Source organism: Pteropus medius, unplaced genomic scaffold, assembly GCF_902729225.1.
Source record: "Pteropus medius unplaced genomic scaffold, Ma_sr-lr_union100, whole genome shotgun sequence".
NCBI lineage: Eukaryota > Metazoa > Chordata > Mammalia > Chiroptera > Pteropodidae > Pteropus > Pteropus medius.
The window spans coordinates 18,806,845-18,828,697 of record NW_024349796.1 but is presented as its reverse complement, the minus strand read 5'-3'; the positions used below and the strand labels follow the sequence as shown (position 1 = coordinate 18,828,697).

The following is a 21,853-nucleotide window of genomic DNA, read 5'->3' as shown; positions in this document are numbered from 1 at the left end:
AGGAGCAGGGGTCAGACTTAGTCCACTGGGTCCTCACAGGAAACTGAGACCAAAAGGAAAAAGACAGAAGAGTCCGGAACCCATGAGGCACCTGCAGCCGGCGCGGGCGTCGGTGTGGGGCGGGCAAGGTCAGCGGAGCTGGGCGATGGCCACCTGGGAGGGGGTTCTGGCCCTGGGCTTCAGGTAGAGCTGGGCGGCGATCAGAGTCTACTGGGTGGCAGTGTCCCCGAGGGCAGAGACCCTGCCGTGGGCATCCCAGCAACCCTCCTGCCCAAGATGAGCCCCGTGTGCTGCCGGCCGGGAGGCATGGCCACCAGGTGGGGAGTGCTGGCCCTCTCGGCTCCTGGGCCCCTGCTAAGAGGTGACACAGACCGAGAGGCCCAGAGAGGACGCTGTCCCTCCCCACTGACGCGCGAAGCCTGCAGGGTGCGTGTCACACCGACAGCCCCCGCGGGCAGACGTGGCGCCAAGCCCAGGGTCAAGAAGGGGGGACCCGCTGAGTTCAGAGACCCCGTCCCCACATGCAGTGAGGGGCCAGGGACAGTCGAGGAGGAGCTGGGGCAGCACAGACAAGGGTCCGGAGCGAGGAGGGGACGGAGGGCTTACTAGGTCTCCACCTTGTTACTGTGGGGACAGCGGCCCCTGTAGCTGGTCTGACCCTGATGCGGGCTTTGAAGTGAAAGCAGCCCCTGAGTCCACCAACAAGGAAAAGAGGACCGGGCCCGCAAGACCCAAGAGAAACACGATGTCAGGCTGCTCTGACCCGCCGATGGATCCATTTGCCCCTCGAACCCTCAGCCCTCCGGCCCCAGACACTGAGAGCCCACATGTACCCCAAACGGCAGCAGCCTCGGCCTTTGGGGGGGGTGGTCTGTGAAAGAGGGTCCTCTGACCCTGAGTGGGGTGACGTGCTGTCAGGAGTCAGGGGGCCAGGTGACCTGACTTCCCTGGAGTCCACTCTGCTTGTCCGGGACGGCCAGCAGGGCGGGCAGCCCCCCGCCAGCAGTAATTGAAAGGAGCAGATGAGAGGGGCGTGTGTCCCCCACCACCCCGCCCGTGGGGGCTGCCGAGCTCCGAGAACTAATCAAGTTACAGACGGCCTCCCTGCCCCGGGGGCTGGCCAGGGAGGGCCGAGTCACACTGATCCACTGCGAGCGTCTTGATGTGCAGCAACAGCTTAGCGGGGCTCGGGTTTCCCGGCCTTGGCTATATTTATCCCTGGTTCCGTGCCAGCGGGGAGGGTTTAAATGGCACCCAGCAGTTGGCGTGAGGGGCTGCAGGCGCTCGGGGGCCAGCAGCAGGAGCAAGCTTCTTCTGACCCCATGGAGCTGTACGAGACGCCCCCCTACTTCTACCAGGAGCCCCACTTCTGCGACGGGGACAGCTACCTGCCCGTCCACCTGCAGGGCTTCGAGCCCCCAGGCTACGAGCGGGCCGAGCTTGGCCTGGGTCCCGAGGCCCGTGGGCCCCTTGAAGACCAGGGCCTGGGGCCACCCGAGCCCTGCCCGGGCCAGTGCCTGCCGTGGGCGTGCAAGGCGTGCAAGAGGAAGTCGGTGTCGGTGGACCGGCGGCGGGCGGCCACACTGCGGGAGAAGCGCCGGCTGAAGAAGGTGAACGAGGCCTTCGAGGCCCTGAAGCGGAGCGCACTGCCCAATCCCAGCCAGCGGCTGCCCAAGGTCGAGATCCTGCGCAGTGCCATCCAGTACATCGAGCGCCTGCAGGCTCTGCTGCGCGCCCTCAACCAGGAGGAGCGCGGCCTCCGCTGCCGGGGCGCCAGCGGCCAGCCCGCGGCGGTGAGTGGCCCCAGCCCCCGGGGCCCAGCAGGCTGTGTGGCGAGCGCCTGAGTCCCCGTGTCCTTTCCAGACAAGACAGAGGCTGTGGGGGGGCGGGGGGCGGGGGGGGCGGCAGAGCACGGAAGGGGCCTGGCCAGCGCCAGCCGTGTGGGGGCGACGGTGACCACAGTGCCTGGGGACAGGCCCACCTGGCCGGCCCGAGACCCCAGCCCCTAGCCGTGGGCCAAGAACCCCAAGCCCTTAGGCCCGTGCCCAGCGAGGCAGAGGCCCCGCCAGGGTGGAGGCCAGGGCAGGCCAGGAAGCAGGGGCTCCGCGGTCGACTGTTACGGGTCCAGGCTGGGGCAGCCTGGGCGGCCACCTTCTCCCAGTGCCCACGAGGGGGCTCCTGCCCACTGTCCACAGAGGGCACCTCGGACGTGCCCTGACCTCCCTTCTGCGTCTCACAGGTGTCCAGCGCCTCCTGCAGCCCAGAGTGGAGCAGTGCACTGGACTTTGGCCCCAGCCCTGGGGGTAAGTGAGGCCGGACCCCGGTGCCCTCGGCTCGAACCCCTCAGCTGTCCTCAGGCCCAGTCTCCTCCCCGTGGCCCCTCCAGGGACCTGCCGACAGCGGACGGGGTGGCCCTGTGCCTCCCTGAAGTCTTGACCAGCACAGAGGTCCTGCCTGCTGCTGCCCCCACCCCCGCCCTGCTGGTGCTGACCTTCTCCCCGAGGAGGAGACTGTCCCTGTCCCAGGGGCCCCTGGGAACCGCTGAGTCAGAGCCCCTCACCGGGCCAGCGAAGGACAGCCCGGGCCCAATGCCACCTACGGCAGCCAGAACAGTGGCCTCAGACCCATGGCCGCTGCGGAGCTTGGGGGCCACGTGCCCCATGGGGAACGGCTCAGGCGACAGCAGGACCTGAGTCTGCTCAGCCGACTGTCCTGGCACCCCAGGCCTCACCCTGTGAACTGCCCACTAACACCTGCCCTCTCTCCCTGCAGACCATCTGCTCACAGCCGACCCCACAGACACCCACAACCTGCACTCGCTCAGCTCCATCGTGGACGGCATGACCGTGGAGGACGTCTCTGCGGCTTTCCCAGACGAATCCATGCCCAACTGAGATCGTGTGCCAGGCCGGGTGCCCGGGAGGGCCCCAAGCCGGCCACAGATGCCACCATGTCTGCAGCAGAGGCCTCCTGCCTGGGGCGGCCACAAGCCAGCCCACCCCCTCCTCGCCCAAGTAAGGTTAACCCATCACCCAGAGAGGGAACGCACGCTCTCACTTGGCCAGCTCCTCAGGGCTCAGGCACGCATCTCCAGGGAGAGGAAGCGGGGCTCAGCGCACCCCTCGGGCACCCGTGTCTGCCCAGACGAGCCGAGCACACCTGCTGTCCCTGTCCCCTCCTGCTGCCAGTGGCTGGGCTGGGCCTGCCCTGAGCTGGGAGAGAAGAACAGGACGTCGCTCTGTTCCCAAGTCCCTGGGGGCCAAGCTTCTGCAGAGAACACTGGGAACCTTCACGCGGTTTTATGTTTTGTTCCGTTTTGTGTTTGTGTGTTGTTTGTGAAACTGCCATCTGACCAAGGTCTCCTGTGCGAAGTTGCCAGGGACAGGTGGGGGGGGCAGGGACTCTTGGGGTGATTTCTTTGGTTAACTAAGCATCGTGTGGTTTTGCCATTGTTTTGTATTTTTTTCTAACTTATTTGGATTTCCTTTTTTAAAAAATGAATAAAGACTGGGTGCTAGAACAGTGTCCGAGATGATGGGGTGGGGGCTGCTGCACCTGCATCCCCCCCAGTCCAGACACACCCAGGGATGGCGTCCGATGGCCGGAGCGGCTGGGGCCCTGGGACGCCAGGTCCACAGAACCCTGTGGGACACGTGGGAAAACCCGCCGCCGAGCGCTCACCACACCGATTCTCACATCCCACAGGCCCTGCCGTTGACTGGGCAGGTCACGGCCCGTGGCCCACGGCCCACGGCCCCAGGCAGGGGCACCTGTGGGACCCTCTCCCTCATCCCGCCTCGTCTCTGGCGTGACACCACCCGGAGCCCCGTAGGGAGGTGGGGGGCGACTGAATCAGGCTGGCTGGGGTCAGACACTGCCACTTCCCTGCGGCCAGCCAGCGTGTCCCCTGCCACACCCTCCCATCCCTCCAGACTGCAGGGAGTCTGGCCCCTGCCTACCACTCAGAAGAGAAGGCAGCTCTGCTGAGGCCGAGGGGAGGGGCTCACAAGGACAATGCAGAGGTCCCCTCCAGACGGGAAGCTGCTTTCCGAAAGCCGGCTCTGAGGGCAGAGGCAGGTGGAGAACAGGGAGCGAAGGTCTGGGGCAGAGACCACATAGGATTAAGTGGAAAGCACCAGGGTCAGAATCTAAACGGACCCTCGACAGCCACCAGAGACTAATTCCAAGTGCTTCAGGCTCAGCTGTCAGATGCTGCAAGTTGCCGGTTTCAGAGGCACTGCCAAAGCCGAGACGTCTGGACAAAGCCTGGTCCCGTGGGCCCTCACCACGGTTACTCACCAGACGCAGCTGGGCCATGTTCCCAGCCCCTGCTTGACTTGCTCCTGAGCGGGGCTCAACAGGCAGCCCCCAGGGCTCCCCAGAAGTTCTGCAGAGGGAACAGGGGGAGGGGCTCAGAGCAGGCTCAGAAGCCGGGAGGGCTGCTCATCTGGAAAACCCAGTCCCACTCTCCCTGATGGCTGCTCAGGTCCATGTCCTCTGTCTGGCACCCCCAAACCCCGACACAGTCCCACTGCCTCAGCTGCCCTCTTGCTAGGGGCTCGCGTCCACTGAGGGGCTGGTAGGCTCTGGGGCTGCTGGGCACATTCCTTATCCCTCCTCAGCTGCCATGTCCATTGGAAACTGCGGTCCATATTCATAACTTGGTGAGAATGGACAGTCCTCAGAGATGGCCACTTAGGTCAGGGGTGCCGGCTACGGTCAGGCCTGCCCTTCGTCAGCTCCTTTGTTCCCCAGGTCCTCACGTCTCCCCCCAGGGAGAAAGAGCTGCTGGGACTGCACGGGCGTGACGGGAAACCGCCAGGTGGGGGCAGAAACCATCCTCAAAGCACGGGGACTTTCCTAGCTCAGCAAGAGCTTAGCTTTCGCAATTAAATTACAGATGAGGGTTAATGAGCACTGAGTGGTCGTTCTTTAGGGAAAGGCGCTTCAGTTCAGATCTCCAGTGGAAGCACCTGCAGCGAAGCGAACCGGGGTAATCAAAAGCTGCCGCCAGGGAACCCCACAGGGAAAGATAAGAATGACTTGAAATTGACACAGCAAGCGTCAGTGTGTAAACAGGAAGTCCGTGGAGAGTGTCGACAATTAGCGCGACTTGCGGAATGCCTAAGGTACGGTTTGCCGATCCCGATAAATACTCTTAGGTACCTGACTTCTCAAAGTGAGCTGTTTGGCAGCTGAAAAACCTCAGTGCTGCAGGTGTAGCAGGTGCTGGGCCACATGAAGGAGGAGGTGGGAGGGACGACCGAGGGCGTTTCACAGGTGGAACACAGTTCCCAGCTCATCACCCCATTTGCTTCTCTGAATTCCTGGCTTCCGGGCCTCAGCCTAGGGCGGAGACCCCCGGAAGTGAGCTCAAGCTCAGGAGGGCTTTGGGTTGGGCTGGGGTCTTGGCTAAGGAGGCATGGCCCAGGCCAAAGGGAGACCCCAACCTTCACCCCATGGCGATGCTGGCCATACCTCCCCCTCAGCCACAGGCACCGACCAGAAGCGTGGAACCTCACTGGGACGGGCAAAAGGAGGTGGCCCAGGAAAGAAACATAGATCCCTTTCTTCCCCACGACTGTCACAGAAATGTGATGTTCGGGTCTCATCTCAAGCTCAGCATGTCCGAAACGGAACCCACATCAGCCTGCTCCTTCTGCCTCTCCCTTCCCGCTGGACTGGGGGACTGGAGATTTTCTGCATTCCTTCAGATTCTCGTAGCCGGCGGATCACCACCCCGGGCCGTCTCGCCGTGATCATGGAGAGAATGGGAAGGGCCTCCAGAGGCTCGGGCACCAGGCCACGCCTCCCTCGCCTGCGTGCCCTCCCTTGATGTGCTCCCATGTCGTCCTCCGTGCCAAGGATGCTGCCATCCCAGACTGTCCAGGACGCAGTCAGCCTCAGAGGAGAGGAGATCGGGGCGTGTGCCACTCGCAGGCTCAGAGGCCCTATCTAAATACGTGTCGTAGTGAAGGACAGGGCACTGCAGTCAGGGCCTGGCTCTGGGGTCCCCACCTGCCTCTCGCCAGCTGAGCACATTCTGCACACGAGCGGACACGCTAAGCCAGCACAGAGCAGCGCCCGGCACATGCCAGTTCCCAGTGAGTTTCACTCTCACTAAATACTAACCCTTATAAAACCCGTCTGGCAGAGGCTGGCTTGCTTATTCAGTCCAGGCTGCACATCGAGGGGTAGAGAGGGCACAAGGCTGACCCAAGGGTGGGACTCAGACAGCATCTCAGCTGGCAGAGAGCTGGGGCAAAGCGTGGCCGCCGCTAATTCTGCTGGGTATAGCTAGGGACGGCTAGGGACACCTCCCAGGTGGTGCACGACAGGGTCTGGGAGTTGCCGTCAGTGCTGGGCTTCGGCAGACACGGAGTTGCTGAGCGGGATGGACTTGGGACGGGGGTGGGGACAGGGGGCCCTGCAGCTTCCTATGCCACGCCGACCCAGAGCTGGGGGGATGAGGGGGCGCTGGAGCAGGTGAGCAGAGCTCCTGGGCCACGGGCAGCCCCAGCGGCCGCCTCCCCAGCACTCCACACCTGTGCAAGGGGCATTAAACTCCACTTTCACTGCCCTGAGGGCTGTGGAGGGAGCTGGACATGCCAGGTGAGCTCGAAACACCAGAGCCACATGCAGGGCGTCTCAAAACCAGCTTGTTTATTGGCACGTACACACGCACACTCACCCACACACCTGTTCCTGCTGCACTGAGCCAGGACGGCACTGAGGAGGGGCCTGGCAAGGACAGGGGGCCGGTGAGGGGCTCGGGCCACTGGTGACTCTCCAAGTACACTGGCCACGAGGCAACAGATATACCAGGACAGCAGCCTTTGGTCACCTCCATGCAATCCCAAGATGCCCTGAGGGGACCCGGGTCCCACCAGCTGCTGCTTTATGACACGACCACTGTGCAGGGTTCAGGTGCAGAGAAGGGGTTCGCCCATCGAGTCCCCTGATGAAGCCAGATGGCGTCCTGGTCCCTAACTCCACCATCTCAGGAACCTGGGGTTTCCCCATGATCTGACTACCCACCACCCAGGCTCAGGGCATTTCTCACCCACTCATTTTCTGCTCAACCCCTCCTGCCCCCTTTGCAGTGGCAGGATCAGTAGGGAGGGCAGGGGACCGCGAGAGACGGCATGACACGTGGTGGCTTTGCCTGCACCTGGGGACCTCTCCTCCACCGAAAAGTGGCCAAGGGCTCTAGACCCTGGCACTGCCCCAGGCTCCATCTCTCCCGGACGGGGTGCTCTGAGCCATTACGCCACCTGCTCGCCTGCCCTGCTCAGAACCTCAGTCGATCAGGTTGCAAACCAGCTGCTAAGCCCCCCTCCAGGAAACGTGCTGCAAACACTAGGATGACGCCCTGGCTTCCGCCCGCTCATCCTGAACTTGGGTCCCAAAGCCTCCCAGGCACCTTGGCAGGGTGAGGAAATGCGTGAAGCAGAGATTTCTTGGGAATGTTATTCCTAGCGAACCAGGAACTGCGGCCCCGGCTGCAGCCGCCACCGTGCTGGCTGCTGGGGAAACTAAGTGACGTGGCGGAAGCTGGCGGGTCTCTGAGCTTTCGGAGGAGGCAGTCCCTGCCCAGCATGGGAGCCCCAAGCAACGTGGGGTGCTCTGGGCGTGAGCAGGAGGGCGCCGGCCTCACTGACACTCAGTCACCTGGCCTGGGCCTGACCCACAGACAGGAAAGCTTTGCTTTCTCCCACGGGGGTCGGGGAAGGGTGCCTCGGTCAACCACCCCAAAGCTGGTTCCGAGGTCCATGTATGTGTGTGTAAGCCGCTCACCAGGCTGCGCCTGGGGGTGCCACAGCATGGGCGCGGGGACCAGGGGAGGGGTGCTGGGAGCAGCTGGCAGTGCACAGCCGATCAGCCCCAGAGCGAAGACGCACAGTCCCTGTACCCACCCAGCAGCGGGGCCACCCCACAGCCCTTGGGGCTTAAGGCACCAGAGGCCGCTGTCCCCACCTCCCGTGGCCCTGCCTGCCTATGGAGTGGAGCGCTTCCCTTCCCTCCTCCCCAACCCACGGCCCCTCAGATCCCTCTCAAACGCACAGTGGGCGCGGGCGTCCCACTCAGCCAGGGCCTGGAGTGTCCTGGTCAGCCTCCCTCTCCTCAGCCTCGCCATCCTGGGCAGAGGGGCCTGCTGCTCCCCCCCAGCCCCAGGTGGTGCTGGAGGCAGCTGTGGGGTGCTCCAGGGAAGAAGAATGCTGAGGGTGCCCACACCAGACGCAGGCTGTTTGGCACAGGATGGGGACGGGGACAGGGACCAGAAGGCTAGACCGGCCCACAAGGCACCGTCTGACATCTTTCTCTTCCCCAGTGGGTGGCAGTCTAGGCCCACCAGGTCCAGGAGCTGAGGGGGAAGTCACACCCACCCAGAGGTGGCCGCTGTCCCTCCCACAGAATATGCACAGCACCAGATGGCCGGCCACGTCCTCAGATGTACAGGACAGCGGGGTCTCAGGGCGCCGAGTCGGAGGGCGGGAACACTCCGTCCTCTGGGGCCACAGGAGTCACAGCAGACTGGGGCCACGGCGGGGACGCGCTAGTCCCGGAAGGCGGAGAGCATGTGTCCGTAGAGATAGTGGGACCGAGCTGGGGAGAGAGGCAAGCGCTGAGCCGGTCGGCGTGGGAGGCGGGGCTGCAGGGGACCTGCCGGTGACAGCCGGTGACAGCCCAGCCGGGCGCCGGCGATGAGGCGGGAAGGGCCGTGTGCAGGGGGCCAGGCAGGGGTTGGCAGGGGCAGGTTGGCGCCGCCAGGGCTCGGGTCTCAGAGCCGGAGAACACGCGGCGCGGGGCGGGGTGCGGGGCGTGGGGCGGGGCGTCACTCACCTTCAGGCTCAACCTTCCTCGCGGGCGGGGGCGCGGACACCAGCATGCCCCCCGGGAGTTCCCGCGGCCGGAAGCGCTTCCTCCAGGACGGCGCGCGGCGGAACACCCTGTCGTCCCCCTGCGCAGGGACACAGCAGAGATGCCACCAGCCCCCGCCCCTGCCCTTTTGGAAAGAAGGGGGCAAAAGCCTGGCCCTCAGCTTTTCCGCCTGTGAAATGAACCTGCTGAGGTGGGTGACCACCCTGTGACTCTGAACGCTCCGGCTCGGGCTGGAGGGTCCCCTCTGATGGCATGTCCCCAACCTCTCCAACTTGGCTTCGGATGCCCGGTGACCTTCCAAGTACCCCTCTTCTCAGTCCCATCCTGGGACTGGTCACCAGGCAGCGCTCCGCTCCCCGTCCGCTCTTGAGGGGGCCTCAGGGTGGGTGGGGAGTCAGGACACCGGGCAACAGGACCCTTGAAGAGTATGACCCGTCTCCTCCTCAGGCCGCACACCCTGACAGGACCAGGGGACAACGCCGTGTGGTGGCCGGGCAGGCGGCTGCGCTGGGCAACCCCAGCTGTCCACCCCTCCCCAGTGCCAGCCAAGTCCGCAAAATTACGGAAGGCGCGGGCCCTGCGCACACAGGACGCACACAAGATGCGCTGTGCACGGACCCCCCACGGAGCCCATGCCACACCCCCCAGACTCCGCTCTCACAGGAGCGCTGTACCCGCCCGGCCCCCTCTGGCGCCTGCACCCTCAGACTGCTCTGGGCAGACGGCCCCCTGCAGGAACGGGGGACTCTAAGCCACTACTGCTGCCTGGCTCCTTAGGGCCTATGGCCCTGAGTGGGCCCAGTGCCCCTCTCCAGCCCTAGCCCTCCGCTGGACCTGTGGTCCGAGCAGCATTGTACGCACACCTGAGATTATGTCACTAATCTCTCTCCCCGTCAAAGTCTGTGTTCCCTGGGACAGAGACTGAGATCGTCCCTCAGCCCCCGAGTCGTGCCCGGGACACTGCGGGCGCTGGAGAAGCAGTCTCAGCTCCGCGGTGGCACGGGCTTTCTAGGCAGGTGCCTTTTCCGTGAGTACCAGGAACTTGCCTCATTTCTGTCCTCCCCATAACTGAGCCTGCGCCCCCCCCAGCCCCACCTTCTGCCAGCCCTAAGGGTGTCCCTGCCCCTCCCACCCCCTCAGCCAGGGACAGCCCTGCCCTGCCCCGTGCCCTTGCACCGTGAAGGTGGACTGGACACTGAGGGGAAACAGGAGCCAGAGTCGCAGAGACGGCTCAAGGGTGCTGGAGGGTGCTGGAGGGTGCTGGAGGGTGCTGGATGGCGGGACGGGAGGGGCCTCCCGGGGCCTGCTCTGTGCCCACACATGCCACCCACTCCCAGACCTGATGAAGCTCCTGCGAGACAGTCTTCTTCAGCCTGGCACCTCAGTGCACCCCAGAAGTCCCCTGGTGCCCCCAGCCTGGCGTCGCCTACTCAGCAGCTCTACTCCAGTGCCTGAGGCGTGACCGGGTGGCCGGCTTCGCACGCCTCCAGGAGGCACAGGGACCAGGTGCACTTTTGCTCCAGTCCTGCTCTGCCACACATCAGCCTGTGACAACAGCTAGGGTTCCTCACCTGCCAAATGTCACAATGCCCTGTCACACAGATGGCTGCGAGCACAGAGTGAGCTGTCACTCACCACCACCAGGCCTGGCCCGGGGGAGGCCTGTGAAGACATTTCTGTGAGGTGGAGGGATAAGCAGCTTAGACGTCGGAAGGAAGCACAGCGAGATGCACGGGGGGCCCTTCCCTCTGACGGCATCGAAGACGCAGGGTGAGTGGGGGCCCACGCAGGGGCACAAGGGAACCAGGGTCCCCGAGGTGGGGTTCTGCAGTCCGTGCCCCAGACCGGAGCATGCACACGGCCGTGTGCACCTGTTAGCAACGTCCGACTCCAAACTGTCTCTGGGAAAGAGGCCCCACCAGCTCTGGGTGCTCCCGAGTATGTCCTGTCTGTGGGACGGAGGAGCGGCCCACAGAGGCGGCTCAGCCCAAATGAGAGGGGGCACTGTGGCTGTCCCAGAGGCCAGCGCTGTCAGCAGAGGCACTGTGGGGCAGCAGGGAGAAAGGGAAGCGACAGAAAATGGGGACCAGAGCACACACAGAGCAGCTAAGACGGAACAATCTGGGCTCCTTTTGAACTTGTTTGGAGCCAAGGAGCTAAGGCAGACGCGTCGGGAAGGGCCAGGGAAGGGCCAGCAAGGCTGGGGACCAGAGGCTGAATGGGCAGGTGGCGGGGCAGAGGGGCCGTGTTCTCAGGAAGCAGGTGCATCTGGCACGTGTGCCTGAGGGAGCGTCAGAGTCTCCTACCACATGCGGCCTGACTCGGGGCCAGCCTGACCAGACCTGACGCCAGGCGCTGCTTCCAGCAACAAGGCTGTGGGAGGGCCCTTCGCTTGGTACCTGGGCAAACGCAAGCACGGGAGGGGCTCGTGCCACGCCCAGCGCTCAGCAGCGTCCACGACAGAGTGAGCGGCAAGCCTATCACTTAGCGAGGTCAGCCTCACGTCTGCCTGCAAGCGGCCGCCCGGCCACAGGGCCTGGGATCTCGACGAGCAGGCTGGGGACATGCTGTGCCGATGGCACAGAAGGGACAGGGCCCGAGAGATGAAGAGAAAGGTCTGATCCCAGAGAGGTGGCCCTTGGGGACACCGTGGACCCTGCGTGGCCAGAGGCGGGCACAGAGCCGGGAGGAGGTATAGGGACAACACACACCGCCTCCAGCTCTTGTCTGAGGGAGCCTTTTCACGGAGACATCTCCAGCCACTGCAGGGCCGGGCCCTGCCCTGGCGTCAGCCCCACCCTCCCGCCCATGGCCCTGCCACCATCTACCCAAGGAAAGCAGAACCCGTGACCTTCAATCCAGTGAACTGACAATGACCGAACCCCGAGGGCCCCAAATCATGGGCACTCACGTCATCCAGCTTCCGGTCTGTGCCCAAAGCCAAGAGGTTGTTGAACTCTCTCTCCATCACCTGGCGAGCCTGGAATCCACCGGGTAAGAGAGGCGGAGCCGTAGTTAGGGACCTCGGTGCCATCTGTCACCTGTTCTCTAGGGGTCTGAAGGCAGAATCTAACCCAGTAACTGATCTGCTCCTTCAAGCAAACCTTAGGGTCCTTAAATGTCAACTGTAAACCTTAGAGCTCTTTCACATGAAGCAAATTAGACAACTGTCACTTTTTAAAAAGTAGGACCACAGGACACATGGGTAGACAGGTTTCAACCACGTGTGTTGTCCATAAGTGAAAATCATGCCTTTCTGTGGGGACAAATAGCAAGCAGGCCGTCGCAAATAGGGATTTAATTTATTCAGGGAAAAGAAACATGTTTCCTAAAGCTGAACACGAACAACTTAACCCTGGAAGGCTTCTCAGTCACGGGCTTGGCGGCCCGTAGGCTGCGTGGCACGTTGGCCCCCGGGAGCTCAGCCTGGGAGGCCTGGGACGGGCCAGAGACGGGAGAGCTTCTAAAACCGCCGCCAGATCCTTTCGCCCATTCCCAACGACGCGTTCCGAACCGGGGCGGACCCCCTGCCCCTAACTGCTAAGCGACACGAAGGGGCCAGGAAAACACGGACGGTCGGACGGCAGCAGAGGGGCCCAGCCCCTGGGCCCGGGTGAGCCGCTGCCCGCAGAAACGCAGACAGAGGGCAAAACGAAGCCCGTTCCCGGGGAAGACGCCCCCCACGCCATTCAGCGAGGACGGTCCTCGCCGTACTGGGGCCATGAGGGCTTTATAAACGACCGGGAAGGAGAAGCAGAGTGAACTTGCGAGTGGCCAGACGGCACTCGGGGCATGAGATGGGTCGCGGAGCGTGGGCGGTGCAGGGAAGGCACCTGGGGGACGGAGAACGGGCGTCTGCGCCATCCACAGGGGTCGGGGAGGGGCCCTGGCCGCATGCGCTGCCGTCACCCCCAAAGGCCATCGCGCCACCCGGGATCACGAGGCCGCAGTCCTGCCCTCGCACAAGCCCGGTGCATCTGCTCCCGGGACAGGCCCTGCGGCTCCGGGGCTGAAGTGCGAGAGACTGGACAGCCACGTGCAGTGTGGCCAGCCGAGAAGAGCGAGGGCTGAGATTAGGCTGCTCCGTCGGACGAGGCAAGACGGAGGCCCAGAGGCAGCAGAATCAGAGCTCATGAAATTACAGATGCAGAGAACCGGTGGGATGTGAACATCGTCCCCGAACCCCGCAGACTGGCCGGGGGCAGTCCCCTGCCCAGGAGCGCCTGCCGCGCGTGTACAGGGTCAGGCGGCACTGCACACAGCAGGTGGCCCCTCTGGAGTTAGAAGGGCCGAGCACAGAGGGCTCTAGCGAACTGAGATGCGTTCTTGGGTGACAGCCCCATAGTTAAGGGGACGTCTAATCTTCAGAGCTGGTGCCAGGGAGACACAGGCCACCAAGCAGGGGCTCGGGGCTCGGCTACTGGATCGATTCGGTTTCTCAGGCCTGGGCCTGGGGACAGAGCCCTAAGGTGGGAGACGAAGGAGATGTGGACTCTGTGGTCCCCTCGGGGACAGGCCCCAGAGGAGCCCCCCACAACCCCCAGGCCTGTGCATGAGGGTGGGGCCGGGGCAGTACGGTGAGGAGCCCACCTGCGTGTTCTGCGTGGGGATCTGCAAGGCCAGGGCCAGCGCGCTGTGGTCGAAGTTCTCGTCCAGGGCCAGCAGGGCGCCATGGACGCCGCTCTCGTGCAGGTGTCCCGCGTAGTCCCGGAGCCCGATGGACTGGACCCACTGAACCACCTGGTCGTTGGTCCAGACCAGCACATCTGAGGCGGGGAGAGGGCGGAAGGGCCCAGGCTGAACCCGGCAGGGCGGGCAGGAGGGCCCCCTTCCCCGGACGGCCAGCCCGCTCTGCTCCATTCCCCGCAGCCTGTGTGGCTCAGGGTCAGGCCAGCCGGCTCCTGACCCTCCCCTGGCTCCGAGCGCTGGCACAGGCCATCCCGTCCCCAGGCTGGAATGGGCCCCTCACTCTTCCCGCCTTCGCGGTCTTTCTTGTCTACCACCCAGGTCCGTGGACACCTCCTCCATGCAGTCCACGGCCCTGTCCTGGAGACACACTGCATTGGTCCCCGCAGTGCACTGTCCACTGTGGGGGTCGCGGGTGGCTGGGCAGGAGCGTTCTCCCGCAGACCGGGGCCCCAGTTCCTCAGGAGCTGGGCTGCACCTTCCGCCTCTGCCTCTACACCGCCAAGGCCTGGGGGTTCAGCCAGGTCCCTACTCCCCAGCAGCACCCCAGCTTCCAGAGGAGGCTCCAGAGCTGACCGCTCACCCTTGATCTCATGCTGGCTCTCTTCCCGCCTCTTCTCCAGCTCCTTCCGGTCGTAATTCAGCCTCTTCAGACACATGATGCCATACTGCAGGCTGGTCCTGCAGGCACACAGCCCCCAGAGCCTCCGGCCACGTTCCCACCACGTGGCCCCGTGTCCAGACCTGCCTCCTCCAGCACAAAGAGCGCCCCCCCACTGAACCCCTCCCCCAGGGCTTGCTCCCACATGCCCCAGGCCACTCCCCCCCAGCAGGGGGTGGGCCTGCAAGTTCCTGCAATGAAAGCAGCTTTGCCAGTCCCTCTCCAGGCACTGGAATGGCAAAGATGCCTACAGCCTCTGAGGCAGAAAAAGCAAAATGAAGACACCCCTTTGCAGTCCCATTTCCTGTCCTCACAATGGCCTTCAGTGCAGCCAGGGCTCTGCCCCCCAGCTGCAGCGTGGCGTGCCCCCTCTGCCTAGAATGCTCCTCCCATCAGCCACCTTGGCTCGAATGTCCCCATGCCCACCTGACCACATGATCATCACCACCCCAGCCCACACCCCAAGCCCCTTATGCTGTCCTACTTTTTCCTGCCACCTTTAGTACCCACTGTCTGTCTCTCCCCGTAAGCACAGAAGCTCCATGAGCAGCAGCTTTGTTTCGTTAACTGCTGGGTCTCAAATCCTGAAAGGCTGCCCGGCGCCCAGCACCCAGCACCGGGCACCCAGCACCCGGCGGGCTTAATGAGCTTAAAGAAGCAGCAAGCAGTCCAGGTGTGACACCCATGCGGACGCACGACACCCACACGCAGCGGGCGCATGGGAAGCACCCACTAAGTAATGACAGAGCCAGACCGAGAGCCACGAAATCTGCGGGTCAGATGGGACCCCAGAGGCCATCAGTCCAGGCTCCCGCCTGATGCAGGAGTCACTGTGCAGCGTGCTTCTGAGCAGTGTGCTTCCTGTGCTGAACACACCTGGTGACAGAGCCACCGCCGCGCGGGCAGCCACCTTTCCCTCACGCACAAGCGCTGCCACCCGGCCCTCCCGCGAGGGTCACCTCCACAGCTGCCAACTGCAGCCGCCTTTCGCCCTGTTCCTGAGGCCGAGCTTGGCGACATTAAAGTGTGCAGGTCGCTCCGCCTTCTGTCCCTCAGCTGCACTCAGCCCTTCTGCCTGGACGACCCCTCGGCAGCTCGGAGACACCCCTTCTAGGAATGAGCAACCCGCGCTGCTTGAAGCCCCATGTCAGAAAAGGTCCTTCCAACTGCCGTTCCAGGAAGGGACTGGTCACCTCACCCAGACGGGGGGGTTCAGCTCACGTCTTCTCAGGGTCACCCCGAGAACTCAGCAAGCCCGGCGACAAGCAATGACGTTCGGCCCCAGGGAGAAACCCCTGGGAAAGTGAAGCTGAAGAGACGTGGCATGCGGTGTCTGAGGCTGGGCGAGGCCTGGATCGCATCCTCGGTTGCAGGATGAGGTGGGGATCGGCTTTCACAGAGGGGGGCCTGTGACCACCAGGCCCACGCCTGCCCGCTCACCTGTGGAAGCTGTCCACCATCTTCAGGTGCACACGCAGGTCCTTCTTGCTGAGGTGGTCCAGCATGCGGGCGTCCACCAGGCACTCCATGAAGCAGCTGCGGTACTGGGGCAGCCCCAGGCTGGGCAGCCACTCGTTCCCAATCCACTCGTGGTTCATGTCCCCGTAAGCCAGGGTCTGGGGACAAAGGCAGCACCAGCTTGCCTCTGGCCCGTCTGCTTGACGTAAACATTACTGCACCCTCCACAGCAGCTCAATAAAACTCCGCTTTATTTTCCCTCGGGCTGGTGGTGGTGGGAGGCAGGGCTTTGACACGCAACTTTTTAGGATCCCGAAAAGATACGGTTCTACTCAGTATGGGCCATTTGCACCCAGGCAGCAGCAGTGTGAGCCTGCCCGCCTCTGAGCACATCGTGGCAGTGCGACAGCCTGCCTTCCTGACCGCCAGGGCCGAGGCAGCCAGACGTAGAAGCAGAGGCGGTGGTTCGCTCCCGCCTGCTGCCGGCCGCCCTCCAGCCCTCGGGAGGTGACCACAGTGCTGAGCTTTCTGTCCTCTGCTTGAAAAGATGTTCACACTTTTTACAATCACTAGTGTGTGCCTCTCTAAACATATACCATTTACTTTCCTCGCTTTTGTGAGTTAGGGCACATTCTGTGAATCTCGCGAGACTTTCGCTTGACACGGCATTGCACGGAGCAGCTGCTGCAGGTGCCACTGTGTGAACACACTGGGACCGACATGCCGTCCTGTCGATGGCCCCTGTGCATTTACACAGAGATGTTCCATTTTTGTCCATAACACCTGACTCATGGCCCTGTCGATTGTGTCTGTCCCCCAGGACCAGCTTGCTCACTCTGTATCCAAACAGCTGGAGAAGCCTGGGGCCTGCCAGCTGCTCAGTGAAGATGTGCTCGCTGAGTAAACGGAAGGGAGGCCTTTGCTCAGGTCACCAGTCCCTGACAGGGGTTCTCCCCATCTAAGTCTTGCACTCCTTGGAAAGGGGTCAAACAGAGGGAGGCAAGCCTGGGGGGGCGGGCACACCCATCTTCACCACCAGCCTGAGACCACAGTTGAGGGGAATGAGGGCGGAGGTGCCCGCAGAGGAGAGAGCCTGGCCGGACGCCACCCTGAGCATCCTGAACGGAGGCCTTACCTGAGCCCAGCTGCCCTCCTCACCATCCTGGCGGCATGTGAGGGAACAGGCCAAGTCAGAGGGGCTGACACCCAGCAGCTGGGTGGCTGACCCGGGAAGGGGTGTCCGAACAGGTGAAACAACAGAGGCTGCTGCGTGAGCCCGAGTTTGTGGCGAGAGGGCGCAGCGCTGTGTGCGGCAAACACACATCTCCACACCTCCTGGCGTGCGTGGGAGCCAGGCCCCCAGCCCCTGGTGCTCCCCGCAAGGGTCAAACGCAAAGCACGACTCCGGCTCCAGTAGCAGCGGCCTGGGGTGGGCCTGTGACACTGGGGTGGACTCCCGCACATGCACACACACACATGTGCACGTGCAGCGTACACACATTTACGGACACACACCAATGCACACACATGCACACATATGCACACATGCACACACCCACGTGCATGCACATGTATACACATGTGCACACACACGTGCCATGCACACACCCCACACACACCACACACATGTACACACTCATGCATGCACATGCACGCACATACCATATACATGCACACAGGTGTGTGTGCACACACATATGCACATACATGCACACACCCACATTCACACCCACATGCACACATGCACACACCCACGCGTGTACGCACTCCTGTACATGTGCACGCACGTGCACACACGCACACACGTACACACCACGCGCACACACGCTTGCAGCCTCACTTCTTTCCCGGGAACCCTCCGCCCTGAGCGCAAACCTAATCACCCACCGGAGCCACCAGCCTCATCCTCGATCAAGTCCCCGCAACCGTCCCCTCACCCCGGAAGGCTATCGGCCCCAGCCCCGGGCCCAGGGCCAGACTCACGGTCCTGGCGGGGGCTGCCAGCGTTTCCATCTCTTCGTGGGTGACCCAGACGTTCCCGGAAGACTGTGAGCAGAGAGGAAACGTGGCTGGAGCCGTGTGTCTCGCAGGGTGGGAAGCCCGCGGACGAGGATGACGCTCCCTTCCTGAGTCCCCTCACGGCCCCGCCCGGAGTTCCGCGCACGGTCAGGCGCGGAGCGACGCCCCCGCTGCGTCTCACGGCTCGGCACACGGCCGTGTGCAGCCGACGTCTCCTCGGTGAACACGGACCGACGCGGTGGCTCTGGGAGGAGGCCGAGCAGTCACAGGGATGGATCGCGTGGGACGGCGGACCCCAGGTCCACAGAGGGGTCAGCGTGCCCGACGAGCACAGGATGCGTGGACACCCCCCTGCTGCCCAGGAGTCTGTGCTGAAACCAGCACCCAGAGGCCAGGGAGGGCCAGCAAGGTGGGCCCACCTTGACCCGGAGCCTGCAGTGCCTTGCAGAGGCAGGATGAGGCCTGCTGGGGTCCCGCTGGGTTCAGTGCCCCGGCCGCCTGGGGGCCAGGCAGGACCCTCATGGGGTGAGACTCTGTACTGTCTCCCCACAGAGCGACTTTGCAAAGGGAGACTTTGCAAACACTATCCCGGGGCCTCCATATGTCCAGGGTGAAGGGGAGGCCACTCACGGTCCTGGAGGTGGGCGGAGCAGAGGGGCTGGTAAGCGACACCATCTCCTGGATGGCCAGCCGCAGCTTGAGCCGGTGCAGGGCATTGCTGATGCCGACCTCCCGCTGGATCTCTGTGTCCGACAGGGCTGACATGATGGCGCCGCTCTTGACGTTGGCCCGGCAGGCTGCCACGTACCAGGCCGGCATCCCCACCCACAGCTGCAGAGGGCAGACGGTCACTCAGCCCCGTGCCCAAGAGCTGGGCGACACCGCAAGGCAAGGCCAGGCCTTGTCCCCAGTGTCAGAAGAGTAAACGCAGAGCGGGATCAGACGTGGGGACGCGACTGGCAGCGAGTGCCTGCTTCCTGTTCTACAACGGTCAGGGGCCTGGGAAGGTGAGGGCCCACAGGAAGGGTCAGACCGCCTCTGAAATCACGGCTCCGCGATGACCGTCATTCAGAATCAGGGGCATCAGAGTGACAGAGCGTGTCCTGGGGCGTGGGCGAGGGGCAGGTGCTGGAGCGCCTGGTGTCTGGCGGGGAGCATGCTGGGAGAAGTGTGCCCAGAAGCCCTGCCCACCCCGTTACCTCCAGCCAGGACACCACAGTAGGGCCGTCCCACTGCGCAAAGGGCACCCCTTTTCTGCGTGCATCTTCAAGCAGCTGGTGTCTTGCGGGAAGGGGACAACAGAGTCGCCGTGTCTCTCCACTGTGCTGACTCCCAGGCGCCGCGGCTGTGCCTCGTGCTGGCCCCCCTCCCCGTGCTCCCCACCCTTGGACCGGCACCTCTGCTCTGTGCCTGAGGCAGAGTGACGGCAGACACCGGGCAGGAATGCCTCTGCATCCCCGGGGGCTGGTGACTCATTGTGAGCACATGCCCAGCAGACACTGCAGTCTGCTCTGCAGAGACCCCCAGCCCCCGGCCTCCTTGCTCAGGTCAGCCCAAGAACCGCCTCCCTGCCGTGCCCCTGTGGACCAGGCCGTGTGCTTCAGAAAGGGCCTGGCTGGGCGCTGGCAGCCCAGAGGAAGGGAGCAGGCGGCCCGAGGCTCTCACTTCTTCTTCAGCCGCCGGTCCTTCTCTGCCTGGGTCCCCAGCTTGGCAGGCACCAGGGGCTCCTGCACGCCGAGCTCGGAGTCCGTTAGCAGAACTGGAAGGGGAGAGATGGCGTGTCAGCTAGACCCTCTGCTGCTCCTCCCTTGGCCTGGGCCGGGACTGGGCAGCAGACCGCGACGACCCAGGAGCCTGAGGGGACCTCTGCTTGGCATCCCTGCACCCAGGTGGTCCCAGAGAGACTTGGAGTGGGTCGCCCCCGCGCAGAGTTGCCGCAGGAGTCTCAGCCTGGGGTGCTTCCAGCTGGTGGAGTGACGTTGGGACCCCGACAGCAGCAGAACCCTACACAGAACTTGTCCCTCTTCCAAACCAAGGTGCCAAAGAGTCCCGAGAGGCGATGTGACGGCTCGAGACTGAGAGGGTCCCCGGGCCTGGGCCGGGCACACAGCCTTTCTCGGGGTGCCCTCAACTGCACAGAGCCACGAGGGACCATGCACAGCTCTGCCAAGCGACCCCGGACTGGATGCCAGAACCCCGGAATTCGTGGCAGGGGCAGCATCTCAGAACGCGTCTAAGTTCCAGTCACTGTGCATGGTGCACCAAGGGCAGTGGGTGGGCCTCACACGGGGACCGATTCGAGATGCTGTCACAGGTTTGAGTGCCAGCACTATGGGGGACACAGGAGTCAGAAGCTTCACAGAAAACTCCCTCCGCACTGACCCCGTGTGGGGTGCGGGCTGCTCCAAAGCCCCATACACTGAGCAGAGGTGCCTCTCTGCTCCCCACTGGCCTCCTCCGATTCACGCCTCACCCCAGGAAGGCATGATTGTGAATTCCCTGCTCAGCTTCATCCCCTGCTGTGCCCACCACCCTGGGGCCTCACAGACCTGCTGCGCCCACAAGGCCCTCAGGAGCTGGCCCCAGCTTGGGGTCCAGCCTACCTCTCCACCTCTCCCCTCCCCACTCGGCGAGACTCAAGTCGACCCACACACTGCGTGGCAGAGGGAGCCAGTGTCACGCCGACCACACCGCAGCTGAGCACCAAGTGCCAGCGGCTCCCCGGCTCGACACTGTCACCACATCGCCCCAGAGCTGTCTGTTTTCCCCTCGTCGCTGGATCTCCCCGAATGACTGTACCAAATACTAAGCCTGTATCCAGGGGTCACTCCACAGACGTACAAACGGGTGAGGGGAGTAGGAGAAGGGCGGGGCCTGTGCCCCCACCACGTGCCCAGCGTGTGCTAGGACTTCAGGTCATGCCTCTGCTGCCACCCGCTACCCTGGCCAGGCCCCTACCTGACTATAGCATCTACAGAGCCATGATGAGGCAGGATGAAACGAGTCCCTCAGGCCAGATGGAGCAGAGGCAACCTCTAATTAAGAACTGACTCTCCCAAAGAAAGAATTGAGAAACTTCTGCCAAAGGTGCTGAGCGGGCTCCGCGAGAAACCCTCCAAACCAGAAAGCGCCTCGGTGGTCCCACCTGCACTTGGCCGGGCCCCTCTGCGAGCCCCACAGCCTCCGCCTGACTCCCCTGGGCAGGGCCGCCTCCTGAAGGCGGAGGGATGGACAGGGCCTGCTCGCTGGCCAGGGAGACGGGCAGCGGGGACCAGACCCCGCCACGGCCTCCTGCTTCTGGCCCCTGCACCGTGCCCGCCCACTGGGAAGGGCCCCAGACCGTGGCCCGTGGCTCCATCCCTGCTCTGCTGAATCAGCCGGCCCTTGTCCTTCTTCCCGAACAGGCGGCTGATGGACGACTTGAGGCCTCTGCGCTTGGCGCCCCTGTGCAAGGAGTCCTCGCTGCTGCTGGGGTCGCTGCCCTGCTCATCCCGAGCGCTGGAGGGGACCGCGAGGGGAGAAGACGCTGAGTTACAGCTGCAGGGGTGGGCGCGAGAGCCCAGGAGGGGCTTCCGACAAGTACAGGAGCCGGGGCAAGGGTGAGGGGCATCAGCAGAGCAGGGGGCCGGGGGAGACGTGGGGCTGTCCACCCCTGGCGGTGTCCCAAGGAGAAACGCGCCATCACACACCAGGACAGGTGGGACGGCTGTCAGGTGGGAGCCACTCCACTTACCTCTTGCCTTCTTCCTGGCTCCAGGCTAGGTGGCCAAGCTTCTCCAGCCGCAGCGTCCTGGGTGAGGAAGGAGGAGAAGTCTCACATTTTATGGTGGCTTTATCCTCTCGGTTCTCTTCCCGAGACACTGGCGACTGAACAGACAGTGGAGCCGTCAGGGGTAGAGGGCGCATCTGCCGGCCCAGCCCGGACGAGGCGGGAGCAGAGATGCAGCGGGAGCCTTGGGGCGGGAAGGAGCCGGGAAGGCAGGACCCACGCGTCCGGCAGCACTCACCAGCAGCCACCTCCTGTGCTTTCTTAAGTCACTGGGCTGGAAGAGAGAGTGAGGGTGAGCTCACACTCACCTCTGGATGCCCAGTCAACCCCAAGGGAACCCAGTGGTCTCAGGACAACAGGGTGCAGTGCCGCCCACA

At 63.8% G+C, this 21,853-nt stretch overlaps 2 protein-coding genes across 9 annotated transcripts in view; one reads left to right on the top strand and one right to left on the bottom strand.

The window, feature by feature from the left end:
• Positions 1-1,296: 1,296 nt before the first annotated feature.
• MYOG (myogenin) lies at positions 1,297-3,943 on the top strand. The gene is made up of 3 exons (XM_039883654.1): positions 1,297-1,829; positions 2,240-2,303; positions 2,773-3,943. Exons 1-3 carry the CDS (start codon positions 1,323-1,325, stop codon positions 2,892-2,894), a joined length of 693 nt encoding a protein of 230 aa, XP_039739588.1. The 5' UTR covers positions 1,297-1,322; the 3' UTR covers positions 2,895-3,943.
• Positions 3,944-6,646: 2,703 nt separating this feature from the next.
• The window catches only part of PPFIA4 (PPFI scaffold protein A4), a 36,522-nt gene continuing 21,315 nt past the window's right edge, over positions 6,647-21,853 (bottom strand). For 4 of the 8 annotated variants that reach the window (XM_039883611.1, XM_039883615.1, XM_039883612.1 and 1 more), the window contains 13 exons: positions 21,715-21,750; positions 21,441-21,574; positions 21,048-21,205; positions 19,373-19,466; positions 18,907-18,988; positions 18,338-18,538; positions 17,672-17,734; positions 15,671-15,846; positions 14,153-14,250; positions 13,474-13,649; positions 11,795-11,863; positions 8,845-8,962; positions 6,647-8,607 (listed from right to left, as the gene is read on the bottom strand). In XM_039883611.1, the coding sequence (XP_039739545.1) occupies positions 8,558-8,607; positions 8,845-8,962; positions 11,795-11,863; positions 13,474-13,649; positions 14,153-14,250; positions 15,671-15,846; positions 17,672-17,734; positions 18,338-18,538; positions 18,907-18,988; positions 19,373-19,466; positions 21,048-21,205; positions 21,441-21,574; positions 21,715-21,750 (1,455 nt within the window). In that variant the 3' untranslated portion in view covers positions 6,647-8,557. Of the gene's footprint in view, positions 8,608-8,844; positions 8,963-11,794; positions 11,864-12,166; positions 13,348-13,473; positions 13,650-13,789; positions 13,930-14,152; positions 14,251-15,670; positions 15,847-16,823; positions 16,851-17,671; positions 17,735-18,337; positions 18,539-18,906; positions 18,989-19,372; positions 19,467-21,047; positions 21,206-21,440; positions 21,575-21,714; positions 21,751-21,853 lie in introns of those variants that run through there. The other 4 variants (XM_039883617.1, XM_039883613.1, XM_039883614.1 and 1 more) reach the window with 4 other exon arrangements.